We start from the raw sequence: 15,391 nt of genomic DNA on the forward strand, positions 1-15,391 counted from the left end.
AATTTCATTTCTTTTTTTATTAAATGGGTCCACTAGTCAGATGGGTCCCAATTGTTAGGTTCTGGTAACAGGTTTCCATTTGTCAGGTAAGTGGGTCCCATCTATCAGACTCATATTCTTCATATTTCAAGCATTATTTAGATTGGCAGAGACAAAAACACACATAATACTTAAACAAGAGCAACCAGATCACATAATACAAGCTCTATCCGTGCCATTACAAAGGGCCATGTATAATACAATACTTTACAAGCTCTACAAGTGTAATATAGTACTACTTCACAAGCTCCTGTCATGAACAACACTCTGGACTCGCTGGACTCTCTCATATTTCTATGCAACTTCAACAGGACAAAAACTTCGGTAGTCAGGGCTGGAACCATAGTCAGATGAACAACACGCCGGACTCGCTCGACGGCGATAGTCAGGGCTGAGACCAAACAAAACAGCAACATGGCTTCCTTTGTCATCCTGTTACATGAATCAGAGAAGAATGAGAAAAAATGGGGCAAATATATTATGAACAGACCATTCAAGAAAAGGACATGTATTTAGAATGACAAGACAAATTCAGCTAGTACCATGCTTTTTGTTGTCGAGCTAGTTAAAATGAGATAGTAGTTCATATAAGAAACAGAGACACAATATGAATATGCATGGCACATATGCAGGTTGTGCAAAAAACTGCACTACAACACATTGCGCCTAAAACAAAATACCATTCTACTATCACGACCATACATTCAACTGGCAAGATCTAACAATACTCGTCAGCACACACATACTAACATCACAAAGGCAGGAGAGAATAAAGGGAACCAAGGAAGATACCTGTGGATGATAGTGTCGACGATGATCTGGATTGAGTTAGCATTGATGAGGAAGTGGATGGTGTCCATGGTGTGCTTTAGATGCACACAGCCATGAGCTTCTTGCCGCCGTTGCATCCGTTCGCTCGATGATGGGTACCAATGCATCCAAGTAGAACAAAACCACCAACATTAACCCACAGCTTCAAGTACAAGCAAGTATATATCAAGTGACAGTGAAAACAAGTTGAGAAAAACACTGTAAATATCTATTTCATGTCATGCAGAATTCAAACCAAATAAACCTATGCATACGAAGGTGAAATATTACAAAGAAAGCACTCATCAGGTAGCATGCATACAAAATCTATGTGTTGGCAGTAGTAAATACTCTCTATGTTAGCAGTAGTAAAACTCATGCAGTACCAAGTTAACAACTTTGAGTCAGAAAAGCTAGAAGTGTCTCTTAAGAGAGACCAGAACTTAGAATTAAGGCACATATCATATTCTGAACAGCGTCAGCACCATGGTATTAACAATTAACAGTAGTAGGACATCAATGGGGCACAACTTAGTTAACTGCAGACGGATGGACAGACAATTACCTTCTCGAGGCAGGGGCGAGCATCCTTGAAGTCGAGGAAGATGAGCGTGAGGGCGGCGCTAATGGCACTCCAGGACATGTTGAGGCCGAGCAGCAGCGCCACAAGCATGCCCAAGGTGATGGTGTACATGCCGAAGGTGATTTTCTCCCCAGATTCAGTGAATGGAACAACTCCCTTCCGTTCCCAACAGCAGCAAGGTACTGGTGCTACTGTCGTGCAAAGAAAAATCTTGTAAGCATGATAGAAGGCTGGGATGGCAGGAAGTGAAAATCCTGTCTAACAACATGAGCAGAGCACTAGTTACAAGCATGATAGAAGGCTGGATGAAGAATATACGAAACTGAACCAATCAATTCAATTCAAAGGGTGTATCTTGTGTAAATGATGCTAGCAATCTCAGTTTCATGCATATATATAGGGTCGCGCTATTCGTCACCCTGGGTGAGGAATAGTTATTCTTCACCCCCTCTCTATTTTGACATCAATGCACCATATTTTTACGTTTTGTAAATTTTGTCTTATTTCATACATAAAAAAAGAACGTAAGAAAATATGTACTCGCCGTAAAAAATATTTTATGTTACATAAAATTACAAATGTAAAAACATATTGTAAAACATACATAAAATGTGATTTTTCTGATCTTATAACTTTTTTTAGACCAAATTTTACATATTGAATTAATGTGCATGTAACTATTTATATGCTAAACGTAATTTATTTAGGAAGCGATCGTAAGATTACCTCGGATGAAGAATAACTTATTCTGCATCCTGGGTGATGAATAGTAACACTATATATATATATATATAGCAGAAATTTTATTAGATAATCCTAACTCCATACTTAACAGATATTCATTCCTCAAAATACTCAACAGAGAGTATTCCCTGCCACAAGCAGCAAGATGAGCGGGGTTTGGGCGAGATCCAGCGAGGTGCAGGGCTGCTCGTTGGGTAACTAGTACCTGGATGTATGGAGTGAGGAGGGAGAGCTGCAGCATACTAATCTTAGGCGTGAAGAGTGGAAACTACCATATATTTCCCAAGAATTGAACCCAGCTTTCACATGCATGCTGCAATTCAACTCCATTGGTTGTCACAGAGATAAGATGAAAATCAACATTGTTTTGTTTGCCACTTATTGATGAAGCTACTAATCAGGATTAAATGCAGATAGTAGTAGTAGTAGTAGCAGCATAGTAGTATATATATATTAATTTGACTAAACTGAACCAACACCACAAGTCTGCATACAATGAAGTTACTAGGTAGGGATCATATAACATGAGGCAGATGGATGATTAGCAAACATGCTGGGTGGCCAAGAAATGAACAGCATATAAAATACTCCTACTACTGTAGTAGTTAAGATGATGAGACAAAGGACAGCAACATGCAGAGTTCCTGATGCACTGGAGTGGCCCAACTCGGCTGCACCACACTGAGGCACTGTTGTTCCATCGAGCTCGGCCATGTGCAGGCTTCATCATCGCCGTGGAGGTCCCGGTGGTCATCCTGGTCCATGGAGTGTGAATCTTATTATTTCATTTCAAAGAACGTTAAACACAAATGGCATGTATATGGATCACTGTGGACAAGCAAACTTCGCTAATAAATATGAACAAGGCCTACTATAGCATAGCAGGTAAGGAGTTAGATTAACTCAAGTATTGGTGACTAATAGACCTATTATTTCATTTCAGAGAAAGCCTGAAACACAAATGGCATGCATATAGATACCAAGGACAAGCAAACTTAGCTAATAAATATGAACAAGGTCTACTATAGCATAGCAGGCAAGTATTGGTGACAAATAGACCTATATTAAGAGTAAACAGAACTAGCTTGGAAAACAACTCTATATTAAGAGTATCATGTGTGAATGTGATACAGTAAAAAAATTGCATGTTATGTACATCAAGTTAAAAGGCACAAGTTATACATTAGCCTAAAGCAGAGCAAGTGTACAACAAGTTGATAAAAGAATGCCCAGTCATGGCAGTTGATTTCACAAGAGAAGAATGTGTAAGGTGCAATGTTGTGTACACTTTGTAATTCTATAATAATTTGTAGTGCACTGTGGCTAGAAGCCAGAGTACACTTGAAGCTACGAACTATGCAACAAGCCTGAAACTCCAACAACAAGAAGCAGAGTTGAGTTCCTAGCCATCAGACAAGACTGGAACTCCCAGCATTTGCCTCTCAAATTTTTATATAAAGTGAAAATTCCCAGCAGGGTAGATAGATATATGCTATTGTTTAGAATTGCATGATAAATTGCGAGAAGTCTTCGAATACAAAGTCTTATGCAAAGTTATTACAATCAGTATGATGTTGTCAAGGTCATCCAAGTACTTGCCCTTTTATATGCATATATAGCTATATGTAGGAGAATAATAGAGTACTAGCCGCACCTGCTAGATGTATTTCAGAATGAGAGGTCAAAAATAGGTAAAAATACTGATGCAAGCTATGCTCTACAACAAGTGCAGAGCAGCTACACAAGAAAAATACAAGCCCACTGATACTAGTTGTGCACTTGTTTCTTTCTTTCACCACTGATCTGATCTGTAGTGAAAGCAAAAGCACGGCCAAAAGAAGTTAAAAAATGTTATTAGTTGTAAGAGGATAGAGATGCCACTGGATCTCAGAACAATATCAGATCAGGTTGTTGAAGACATTGATGACGATGTTGTCGTTGGTGACGGCGTCGATCTGCGGCCCCGGGAACTGCATGTTGATTAGGATCCCCTGCACCGCCGCCAGCATCAGCCCAAGAACAGAGCAAGAGGACGAGTGCAATGCGCGCGTGCTGCCGACCGCCGTACGTAGAGGTCTTGAAGTGGAGGAAGGATTCATACCATAGCACCGACCGCCGTCGAGGTCTTGAAGGCTGCGGTGGTTTTCCATGGCCGGGCTTCATCCCGTCGCTTGTCGCTGTTCCTCCTGTCCTACCTGCAGAGACAGAGACGGGGGTGAGAGGGAGGGGAGATTGATCCACCTATAGTACTAGGATTACACAGCAACTAGTAGAAGAACTAGCAAGAAATAACCAAATTGAGTGTACACCAATATCATATGAATCCGCAACATAATCGAGCAACAGATTGGTAGAAGAACAGCTGCTGCATAAACCGTGAACTACAGGTGGAGAAATAACCCTTTTCATGAGTATACTAAGCACTAATATGGGTTACAGCTAGTTGACAACTGACACCGTGTAGACCATGATGTGAGTATACTAATAAGCACTCATATGAGTATTACCAAGGACTTCCATGACATTATTACCTCAAAGACATACTGGAAAATTAAAACTGCACTATTTATGCCTCTGATCACATAAAAGCAGCTACCTCCCTTAACAAATTCACATCACTGTCAGTTTTGTGATATTGTTCCGCGTACCGCTAGCTTTTCCCGGCAACGCCATTCTGACTAAAAACAAGGTTCCCACATTCAGACTTAGCGACAAAGCAAATCCACCAACTAATCACATCAATTGCTTATGCAACTAAAACATTTACTAGGATGTGGGAACATTATGAACCTAAAATTCTTCTCCGTTACTGGATCAGGTGACCAGAAGCTATGTAAACTAATTTAGTGGAAACCAAATAGACACATCATCCCACACATTTCCTGCTAGAGATTCATGGGAGCTACACTCACCAGCCTGCCCCTGCTGAAGGTGAAGTCCTCGATTCCGTGGCCACTGAAGAAATCCGCCACCTCCTGCAGCACCGGAGGCTTGTCCAGGTCGAACTCGTGCGTGCATCCGGAACACCTACGAACCACGCAAAAGAAGAGTCAGCTCACACGCACGCACGTACCGAAGTGGTACAAAGTATCTTGTTGAATCAAAGCGACGAGAACCGAACTGTTGGAGAGACGAGATCGACGGATCACAAACGTGGCGGAGGTCGGCCTTGAGGGGTGCCGCGGCCTCCAGGGACGATGAGGCCGCCGTCGTCACCGCGGAGGCAGTCACCCGCGAGGGCGGCCAGTAGGCTTGGCCTGGACGTGCTTGACCTTGGAGAGGATCTCCCGCGGACGCCATCGCTGATGCTGCTGCTGGATCCGAGCTTCAGGGATTGGGGATCGAGGAGACGAAACCCTAGCGACAGCGGAGGAGGAAGAATAGCTGGGAGCGGGAGCGAGGTTCGGGTGCAGCGCGAGGGAAGGAGGGCGCCGCCGATGACAAAAAGGAAGGAGGGCGCCGCCGATGACAGAAAGGAAGGAGGGCGCCGCCGGTGCCAGCGCGAGGGAAGGAGGGCGCGGCGCGAGGGGTGAGGGAGAGGCCGATCTGGATCGGGGACAGAGAGAGGGAGGCAGCGGGCGGAAGTTAGGGCGGAGAGGTGAGAGAGAGGTAGGGTTTGGTGTGGTGGTTTTTTTCCTTTTCTTTGCATGGATGGATGGATGGACGTTGGATTGCTAGCAATGGATGGTAGGATGTCTGCCATCTCATCGATCCGTGCCACAAACGGTTCCACCAATCACAATGTAGTACACACTTTGACGATTTTATAACCATCTAAATTGGTCGTAATCGATTAAATAATATGCTAAATCATGGCACCTATTTTATAACATCATAGAATTAGAAGAAAAAATAAGAACAATAGCATCGTGTCACAAGTGAGACTTGTTTTTTAGAAAAAATAACAAACCTGGAATAATACAAATATCTTTAAAAATTGATCTCAAAAAAGAGTTTTATTTGCAAAAAAAACATTTTCTACCTTTGGAGTGTCGAAAATGGTATATATTTTTTGAAGCACCTACCAATATTTGTTGCAAAATGGCACCACTCTATTTTTCAATAATATTAGATCATATTTTAGGTACAATTGACCAAATGCTTGTGTCTCAATAGCTGTCGATCCAACTCTCGTCAATAATTGAGGAGGTTTTTCAAGTGCCCATTTTCCATTTTTCGAGTGCCCAAAAGAAGGTTCTTTTGTGAAGAACCTACCAAATAATTGTTGCAAAATTGGACCAAATCATTTTTCTAAAATACTAGGCCAAATTTAATGCACAATTGACCAAATGGTTGGGTGTAAAAAGTTTTGATCCACCTCTCGTGAAAAAGACAAATTTTCGCCGATTCAGTTGGAAGCGGGTCAAATTTGAACTGTAGCTGCCTTATAGTTTTCTCTTTATTTTTTTCAAAAATCACTTCTAGGTACATAAGTATCTATTTAATCAGAGAAACACCAAACAAATTCCAAGATTCAACCACTAGCTAGGAACGGTCATTCCTGCCGTTTTGACCGCATTTTGAAACGGGCATAAAAAATTAAAAAAAAAATCAAAAAATTGGGAAACCTTCGCATTGTGTCATTATATGTGGCCAAGTTCCCAGGAAAAATAATAAACTAGTAATACGATAATTATTTAAAAAAGTGTTCTCAGAAACGAGCTATCACGTGTGGAGATCAATGGCTTTCAAGCCAAATGATCAATCTTATGGCCACATTCATGGCATAGTTTGTTTAAATGATCTCATATTGTGCACAAGGGTGCATATTGGAATGGCAAACAATATTGCCTAAGGAAGTTTTCATTTTCTTTGGACGAAAAAACCATTTTCCATTTTTCGAGTGCCCAAAAGGAGGTTTTTTTTGTGAAGGACCTCCCAAATAATTGTTGCAAAATTGGACCAAATCATTTTTCTAAAATACCAGGCCATATTTAATGCACAATTGACCAAATGGTTGGGTGTCAAAAGTTTTGACCCACCTCTCGTGAAAAAGGCAAATTTCCGCCGATTCAGTTGGAAGCGGGTCAAATTTGAACTGTAGCTGCCTTGTACTTTGCTCTTTATTTTTTCAAAAAAATCATTTCTAGGTACATAAGTATCTATTTAATCAGAGAAACACCAAAAAAATTCCAAGATTCAACCACTAGCTAGGAACGGTCATTCCCGCCGTTTTGACCGCATTTTTAAACGGGCATAAAAAATTCAAAAAAATCAAAAAATTGGGAAACCTTCGCATTGTGTCATTATATGTGGCCAAGTTCCCGGGAAAAACAACAAACTTGTAATACGGCAATTATTTTAAAAAAGTGTTCTCAGAAACGAGCTATCACGTGTGGCGATCAATGGCTTTCAAGCCAAATGATCAATCTTATGGCCACATTCATGGCATAGTTTGTTCAAATGATCTCATATTGTGCACAAGGGTGCATATTGGAATGGCAAACAATGTTGCCTAAGGAAGTTTTCATTTTCTTTGGACGAAAAAACCATTTTCCATTTTTCGAGTGCCCAAAAGGAGGTTTTTTGTGAAGGATAATTGTTGCAAAATAGGACCAAATCATTTTTCTAAAATACTAGGCCATATTTAATGCACAATTGACCAAATGGTTGGGTGTAAAAAGTTTTGATCCACCTCTCGTGAAAAAGACAAATTTTCGCCGATTCAGTTGGAAGCGGGTCAAATTTGAACTGTAGTTGCCTTGTACTTTGCTCTTTATTTTTTCCAAAAATCATTTCTAGGTACATAAGTATCTATTTAATCAGAGAAACACCAAACAAATTCCAAGATTCAACCACTAGCTAGGAACGGTCATTCCCGCCATTTTGACCGCATTTTGAAACGGGCATAAAAAATTCAAAAAAATCAAAAAATTGGCAAACCTTCGCATTGTGTCATTATATGTGGCCAAGTTCCCAGAAAAAATAACAAACTTGTAATACGGCAATTATTTTAAAAAAGTGTTCTCAGAAACGAGCTATCACGTGTGGAGATCAATGGCTTTCAAGCCAAATGATCAATCTTATGGCCACATTCATGGCATAGTTTGTTCAAATGATCTCATATTGTGCACAAGAGTGCATATTGGAATGGCAAACAATGTTGCCTAAGGAAGTTTTCATTTTCTTTGGACGAAAAAACCATTTTCCATTTTTCGAGTGCCCAAAAGGAGGTTTTTTGTGAAGGACCTCCCAAATAATTGTTGCAAAATTGGACCAAATCAATTTTCTAAAATACTAGGACATATTTAATGCACAATTGACAAAATGGTTGGATGTAAAAAGTTTTGATCCACCTCTCGTGAAAAAGACAAATTTCCGCCGATTCAGTTGGAAGCGGGTCAAATTTGAACTGCAGCTGCCTCATAGTTTGCTATTTATTTTTTCCAAAAATCATTTCTAGTTACATAAGTACCTATTTAATCATAAATACATGGTTTGGTGGCGATACGTCGAGGTTTGGGCGGGGGCCGAGGCCCCCAACTCTAGAGCGCGTAAACTCGCATGCCCGCCGCGTGGTCACCGCGTGACCGTGGCGTTGCCATGTGTTCTGGGCAGCCTAGGCATGTCTAGTGGGTTGGGCACTCCCCAGGTAGGTGCTAGGAATAAAATTACAACATAATATTCTCATGAGGAGACCGATCGATGCTCAAACATGAATTAGCAGCCAAGTGTTTGATTAGCGGTACGGGAAATGTACATGGCTAATGGGCATGAGTTTTGGCTGAGGATGATCAGTTACTAAGAAGACCGTCTTCACAAATTTCAGCTCAAAAGGAGGAGCCTAGGTGGTACTTGCTTTGCAAAGTACCACACTGGACATAAATACGAATGTTGAAGCTGTGCTCAAAATAATGAATGGATTGAGGTGGCATTTGGTGGAGGATGGTTATTTGGGCATAGGAAAGCACCGTAGAAAACGGATACTATTTGGACATGCCAAAGTGGTACTTCCTTCACAAAGTGTTGTTCTGAACAGAATAGGAAAATGAATATTTTTGAATTATTTTTGAACTAGGAAAGGAAGGTTTTTTTACATATTTGATGAAGATATGACCCAAAGAATTTATGAGATTTTTTTGGGAATTTTGGGATTGGCAGAAATATAGGTTGCTTCACAACCTGGGGCAAAAATTGCCACATGGACATGACACATAGGCAAAATTGATGAGGTGGCACCTAGTCATAGCAACCCACCACAATTTACAAGGTTATGACCATCTATATTGGTCGTGATCAGCTAGAAATAAGGCAGCGGGCCAGTGCTATCTGCTTTATGACCATTTCGTGTAAGGAAATTACGACCTTCCTAACCAAAATGGTCGTTATAGTTTAGGGTTTGGAGCCCCCCGAACAGCTTTTGACCAATTAGTCTGAAATGGTCATAGATCTATGACCAATTCTTCCAGGGTCACTGACAGAAGGTCACTAGTTGACATATTTCTTGTAGTGAGTCATGTTGCACTCCGTTCAAAGCGTTTTCTATATTGCAGCCACAACAAACAACCTTGACCGGCCTGCAACAGAGCATGTGCAATGTGTTGCGCTCGTGTATCTTGCAGCAAGGCCCATGTTGCAAACAAGTATATGGTTGTTGTGCATTTTACCCTAATCGGTTTGCAACAGAGCCCATTTTGTGCTCATGCATCTTGTAAGGGATGTGTTGCAAACGAGTGTATGAGTAGGGTTGTTGTTGGGGAACGTAGTAATTTCAAAAAAAATCCTATGCACACGCAAGATCATGGTGATGCATAGTGCTACCTCTTGAGCACTGCGTTGGTTTTCCCTTGAAGAGGAAAGGGTGATGCAGCAAAGTAGCGTAAGTATTTCCCTCAGTTTTTGAGAACCAAGGTATCAATCCAATAGGAGGCGACGCTCAAGTCCCTTGCACCTACACAAACAAATAAGAACCTTGCAACCAACGCGATAAAGGGGTTGTCAATCCCTTCACGGCCACTTGCAAAAGTGAGATCTGATAGAGATGATAAGATAATATTTTTGGTATTTTTATGATAAAGACTAAAAGTAAAGATTGCAAAGTAAACAAAGATAGAAATAGCTTGTTGACGGAAGATTAATATGATGGAAAATAGACCCGGGGGCCATAGGTTTTACTAGTGGCTTCTCTCAAGATAGCATAAGTATTACGGTGGGTAAACAAATTACTGTCGAGCAATTGATAGAACTGAGCATATTTATGAGTAACACTTTAAGCAAGATGACATGATGTGGAGGGATAAACTCATGCAATATGATATAAACCCCATATTTTTATCCTCGATGGCAATAATACAATACGTGTCGTTTCCCCTACTGTCACTGGAATCGAGCACTGCAAGATTGAACCCAAAGCTAAGCACTTCTCCCATCGCAAGAAAGTTCAATCTAGTAGGCCAAACCAAACTGATAATTCGAAGAGACTTGCAAAGATAACTAATCATACATAAAAGAATGCTTGCTCGCCCCCCTGCCTCGTGGCCTCCTCGTTGCTTGCCTGACGTCCACTCCAAGTCCTCTAGATCACGTTTGTTCCAAAAATCACGCTCCCGAAGGTTTCATTCCATTTGGACTCCGTTTGATATTCTTTTTGTTTTATAATGTAGCAATAATTCAAAAAAATTCTACGTGTCACCAAGATCAATCTAGGAGATGCTAGCAACGAGAGAGAGGGAGTGCATCTTCATACCCTTGAAGATCTCTAAGCGGAAGCGTTACAAGAACGCGGTTGATGGAGTCGTACTCGCGGCGATTCAAATCGCGGAAGATCCGATCTAGCGTCGAATGGACGGCGCCTCCGCGTTCAACACACGTACAGCCCGGGGACGTCTCCTCCTTCTTGATCCAGCAAGGGGAGAGGAGAAGTTGAGGGAGAACTCCAGCGGCACGACGGCGTGGTGGCGATGGAGCTCGTGGTTCTCCGACAGAGCTTCGCTAAGCACTACGGAGGAGGAGGAGGAGTTGGAGGAGGAGAGGGCTGCGCCAGGCAAGGGGTCGGCTGCCCTCTCTCTCCCTCACTATATATAGGGGAAGGGGGTGGAGGAGGCGCCCTAGGGTTCCCTAGGGGAGGGGCGGCGGCCACAGGGGAAACCCTAGATGGGTTTGGGCGCCCCCACCCCTAGGAAACTTGCCCCCCAAGCCGGGAGGGGTGGCTGCCCTAGGGGAGGCGCCCCCACCTCTCCACGTTACGTGAGAGGGGTTGGGAGGGGCGCACAGCCCCTTAGTGGGCTGGTTTGCCCTTTCCCCTTGGCCCATAAGGCCCCCCAACCCTTGCCGGGGCCTCCGAAACCCCTTTCGGACATGCTGGCCATAGCCTCGTACCCCCGGAACAATTCCGGACTCCAACACCCTTCGTCCAATATACCGATCTTCACCTTCGGACCATTCCAGAGCTCCTCGTCATGTCCGGGGTCTCATCTGGGACTCTGAACAACCTTCGGTAACCACATACTATTTCCCATAACAACTCTAGCGTCACCGAACCTTAAGTGTGTAGACCCTACGGGTTCGGGAACCATGCAGACATGACCGAGATACCTCTCTGGCCAAAAACCAACAGCGGGATCTGGATACCCATGTTGGCTCCCACATGTTCCACGATGATCTCATCGGATGAACCATGGTGTCGGGGATTCAATCAATCCCGTATACAATTCCCTTTGTCTATGGTATGTTACTTGCCCGAGATTCGATCGTCGGTATCCCAATACGTCATTCAATCTCGTTACTGGCAAGACTCCTTACTCGTTCCGTAACGCATGATCCCGTGGCTAACTCATTAGTCACATTGAGCTCATTATGATGATGCATTACCGAGTGGGCCCAGAGATACCTCTCCGTCATACGGAGTGACAAATCTCAGTCTCAATTCGTGCCAACCCAACAGACACTTTCGGAGATACCTGTAGTGCACCTTTATAGCCACCTAGTTATGTTGTGACGTTTGGTACACCCAAAGCATTCCTACAGTATCCGGGAGTTGCACAATCTCATGGTCTAAGGAAACGATACTTGACATTAGAAAAGCTCTTAGCAAACGAACTACACGATCTTGTGCTATGCTTAGGATTGGGTCTTGTCCATCACATCATTCTCCTAATGATGTGATCCCGTTATCAATGACATCCAATGTCCATGGTCAGGAAACCATAACCATCTATTGATCAACGAGCTAGTCAACTAGAGGCTTACTAGGGACATGTTGCGGTCTATGTATTCACACATGTATTACGGTTTCCAGTTAATACAATTATAGACAATTATCATGAACAAGGAAATACAATAATAACCATTTTATTATTGGCTCTAGGGCATATTTCCAACAGTCTCCCACTTGCACTAGAGTCAATAATCTAGTTCACATCACTATGTGATTGTAATGAATCCAACACCCATGGGGTTTGTTCATATATCGCTTGTGAGAGAGGTTATTAGTCAACGGGTCTGAACCTTTCAGATCCGTGTGTGCTTTACAAATCTCTATGTCATCTTGTAGATGCAGCTACCACACGCTACTTGGAACTATTCCAAATAACTACTCTACTATACGAATCCAGTTTACTACTCAGAGTTATCCAGATTAGTGTCAAAGTTTGCATCGACGTAACCCTTTACGACGAACTCTTTTACCACCTCCATAATCGAGAAAATCCCTTAGTCCACTAGTTACTAAGGATAAGTTCGACCGCTGTCATGTGATCCATTCCTGGATCACTCTTGTACCCCTTGACTGACTCATGGCAAGGCACACTTCAGGTGCGGTACACAGCATAGCATACTGTAGAGCCTACGTCTAAAGCATAGGGGACGACCTTCGTCCTTTCTCTCTCTTCTGCCGTGGTCATGTTTTGAGTCTTACTCAACACTCACACGTTGTAACACAGCCAAGAACTCCTTCTTTGCTGATCTATTTTGAACTCCTTCAAAATCTTGTCATGGTATGTATTCATTTGAAAGTACTATTAAGCGTTTTTATCCTTATAGATCTTGATGCTCAATGTTCAAGTAGCTTAATCCCGGTTTTCCAGTGAAAAACACTTTTCAAATAACCCTGTATGCTTTCCAGAAATTCTACATCATTTCTGATCAACAATATGTCAACAACATATACTCATCAGAAATTCTATAGTGCTCCCACTCACTTCGTTGGAAATACAAGTTTCTCATAAACTTTGTATAAACCCAAAATCTTTGATCATCTCATCAAAGCGTACATTCCAACTCCGAGATGCTTACTCCAGTCCTTAGAAGTATTGTTGGAGCTTTGCATACTTGTTAGCATCTTTTAGGATTGACAAAACCTTCTGGTTGTATCACATACAACCTTTCCTCAAGAAAATCGTTGAGGAAACAATGCTTTGACATCCCAACTGCAAGATTTCATAAATAGTGCAGTAACTGCTAATATAATTCCAACAGACTCTTAGCATCGCTACGAGTGAGAAAGTCTCATCATAGTCAACTTCTTGAACTTGTCGGAAAACATCTTAACGACAAGTCGAGCTTTCTTAATGGTGACACTTACCATCATTGTCCGTCTTCCTTTTAAAATCCATCTGCACCCAACAGCCTTACGACCATCAAGTAGTTCTTCCAAAGTCTATACTTTGCTTTTATACATGGATCCTCTCTCAGATTTTATGGCCTTGAGCCATTCGTCGGAATCCGGGCCCACCATCGTTTCTCCATAGCTCGTAGGTTCATTGTTGTCTAGCAACATGACTTCCAAGAGAGGATTACGTATCACTCTGAAGTAGTACGCATCCTTGTCGACCTACGAGGTTTGGTAGTGACTTGATCCGAAGTTTCATGATCACTATCATAAGCTTCCACTTCAATTGGTGTAGGTGCCACAGGAACAACTTCCTGTGCCCTGCTACACACTAGTTGAAGTGATGGTTCAATAACCTCATCAAGTCTCCACCATCCTCCCACTCAATTCTTTCGAGAGAAACTTTTCCTCGAGAAAGGACCTGTTTCTAGAAACAATCACTTTGCTTCCGGATCTGAAATAGGAGGTATACCCAACTGTTTTGGGTATTCTATGAAGATGCATTTATCCGCTTTGGGTTCGAGCTTATCAGCCTGAAACTTTTCACATAAGCGTCGCAGCCCCAAACTTTTAAGAAACGACAGCTTAGGTTTCTCTAAACCATAGTTCATAGGTGTCGTCTCAATGGAATTGCGTGGTGCCCTATTTAAAGTGAATGCGGTTGTCTCTAATGCCTAACCCATAAACGATAGTGGTAATTCGATAAGAGACATCATGGTATGCACCATATCCAATAGGGTGCAGTTATGATGTTCGGACACACCATCACACTATGGTGTTCCAGGCGGTATTAGTTGTGAAATGATTTCCACAATGTCTTAATTGTGTGCCAAACTCGTAACTCAGATATTCATCTCTATGATCATATCATAGACATTTTATCCTCTTGTCATGACGATCTTCAACTTCACTCTGAAATTACTTGAACCTTTCAATAATTCGGACTTGTGTTTCATCAAGTAAATATTCTCAGCATCTACTCAAATCATCTGTGAAGTAAGAACATAACGATATCTACTGCGTGCCTCAGCACTCATTGGACTGCACACATCAAAATGTATTACTTCCAACAAGTTGCTTTCTTGTTCCATCTTACTGAAAACGAGGCCTTTCAGTCATCTTGCCCATGTGGTATGATTTGCATGTCTCAAGTGATTCAAAATCAAGTGAGTCCAAACGATCCATCTGTATGGACTTTCTTCATGCATATATACTAATAGACATGGTTCACATGTCTCAATCTTTTCAAAAACGAGTGAGTCCAAAGATCCATCAACATGGAGCTTCTTCATGCGTTTTATACCAATATGACTCAAGTGGCAGTGCCACAAGTATGTGGTACTATCTTATATCTTTTGGCATGAACATGTGTATCACTACGATCGAGATTCAACAAACCATTCATTTTAAGTGCAAGACCACTGAAGGTATTATTCAAATAGACAGAGTAACCATTATTCTCCTTAAATGAATAACCGTGTTGCGATAAACATAATCCAATCATGTCTATGCTCAACGCAAACACCAAATAACAAATATTTAGGTTTAACACCAATCTCGATGGTAGAGGGAGCATGCGATGCTTGATCACATCAACCTTGGAAACACTTCCAACACATATCGTCATCTCACCTTTAGCTAGTCTTCGTTTATTCCGTAGCCTTTTA

The 15,391-nt window shown here is 41.9% G+C and overlaps 2 protein-coding genes across 3 annotated transcripts; both read right to left on the bottom strand.

Moving 5' to 3' along the window:
* On the bottom strand, window positions 1–1,815 carry LOC141026379 (silicon efflux transporter LSI3-like). Its single transcript, XM_073502831.1, has 2 exons — window positions 1,415–1,815; window positions 1–1,012 (listed from the first exon to the last, which is right to left on the bottom strand). The coding sequence occupies exons 1-2, from the start codon at window positions 1,541–1,543 to the stop codon at window positions 908–910; spliced, it is 234 nt and encodes a 77-aa protein (XP_073358932.1). The 5' UTR covers window positions 1,544–1,815; the 3' UTR covers window positions 1–907.
* An 824-nt stretch (window positions 1,816–2,639) lies between these two features.
* Window positions 2,640–7,453, bottom strand: LOC120969482 (uncharacterized). Of its 2 annotated transcripts, none has more exons than XR_012189441.1 (4): window positions 5,298–7,453; window positions 5,089–5,203; window positions 4,278–4,371; window positions 2,640–4,167 (listed from the first exon to the last, which is right to left on the bottom strand). XR_012189441.1 is itself a non-coding variant. In XM_073504953.1 (4 exons), exons 1-4 carry the CDS (start codon window positions 5,474–5,476, stop codon window positions 4,158–4,160), a joined length of 366 nt encoding a protein of 121 aa, XP_073361054.1. In that variant the 5' UTR covers window positions 5,477–5,532; the 3' UTR covers window positions 2,640–4,157. The 2 variants fall into 2 exon arrangements, 1 of the variants encoding a protein (XP_073361054.1); XM_073504953.1 differs by having other exon boundaries at window positions 5,330–5,532.
* Window positions 7,454–15,391: the final 7,938 nt, after the last annotated feature.

This window comes from Aegilops tauschii, chromosome 7 (genome assembly GCF_002575655.3).
Source record: "Aegilops tauschii subsp. strangulata cultivar AL8/78 chromosome 7, Aet v6.0, whole genome shotgun sequence".
Classification (NCBI taxonomy): domain Eukaryota; kingdom Viridiplantae; phylum Streptophyta; class Magnoliopsida; order Poales; family Poaceae; genus Aegilops; species Aegilops tauschii.

Bases quoted from the DNA above. Each gene is read 5' to 3' on its own strand.
- LOC141026379 (XM_073502831.1), bottom strand. From the start codon at position 1,543: ATGTACACCATCACCTTGGGCATGCTTGTGGCGCTGCTGCTCGGCCTC. The intron at 1,013-1,414 runs GTAATTGTCTGT...TTGTACTTGAAG, and splicing joins CTCGCCCCTGCCTCGAGAAG to CTGTGGGTTAATGTTGGTGG.
- LOC120969482 (XM_073504953.1), bottom strand. From the start codon at position 5,476: ATGGCGTCCGCGGGAGATCCTCTCCAAGGTCAAGCACGTCCAGGCCAA. The intron at 5,204-5,329 runs GTTTGTGATCCG...CGTGGTTCGTAG, and splicing joins TCAAGGCCGACCTCCGCCAC to GTGTTCCGGATGCACGCACG. The intron at 4,372-5,088 runs GTGAGTGTAGCT...CTGTCTCTGCAG, and splicing joins CCTTCAGCAGGGGCAGGCTG to GTAGGACAGGAGGAACAGCG.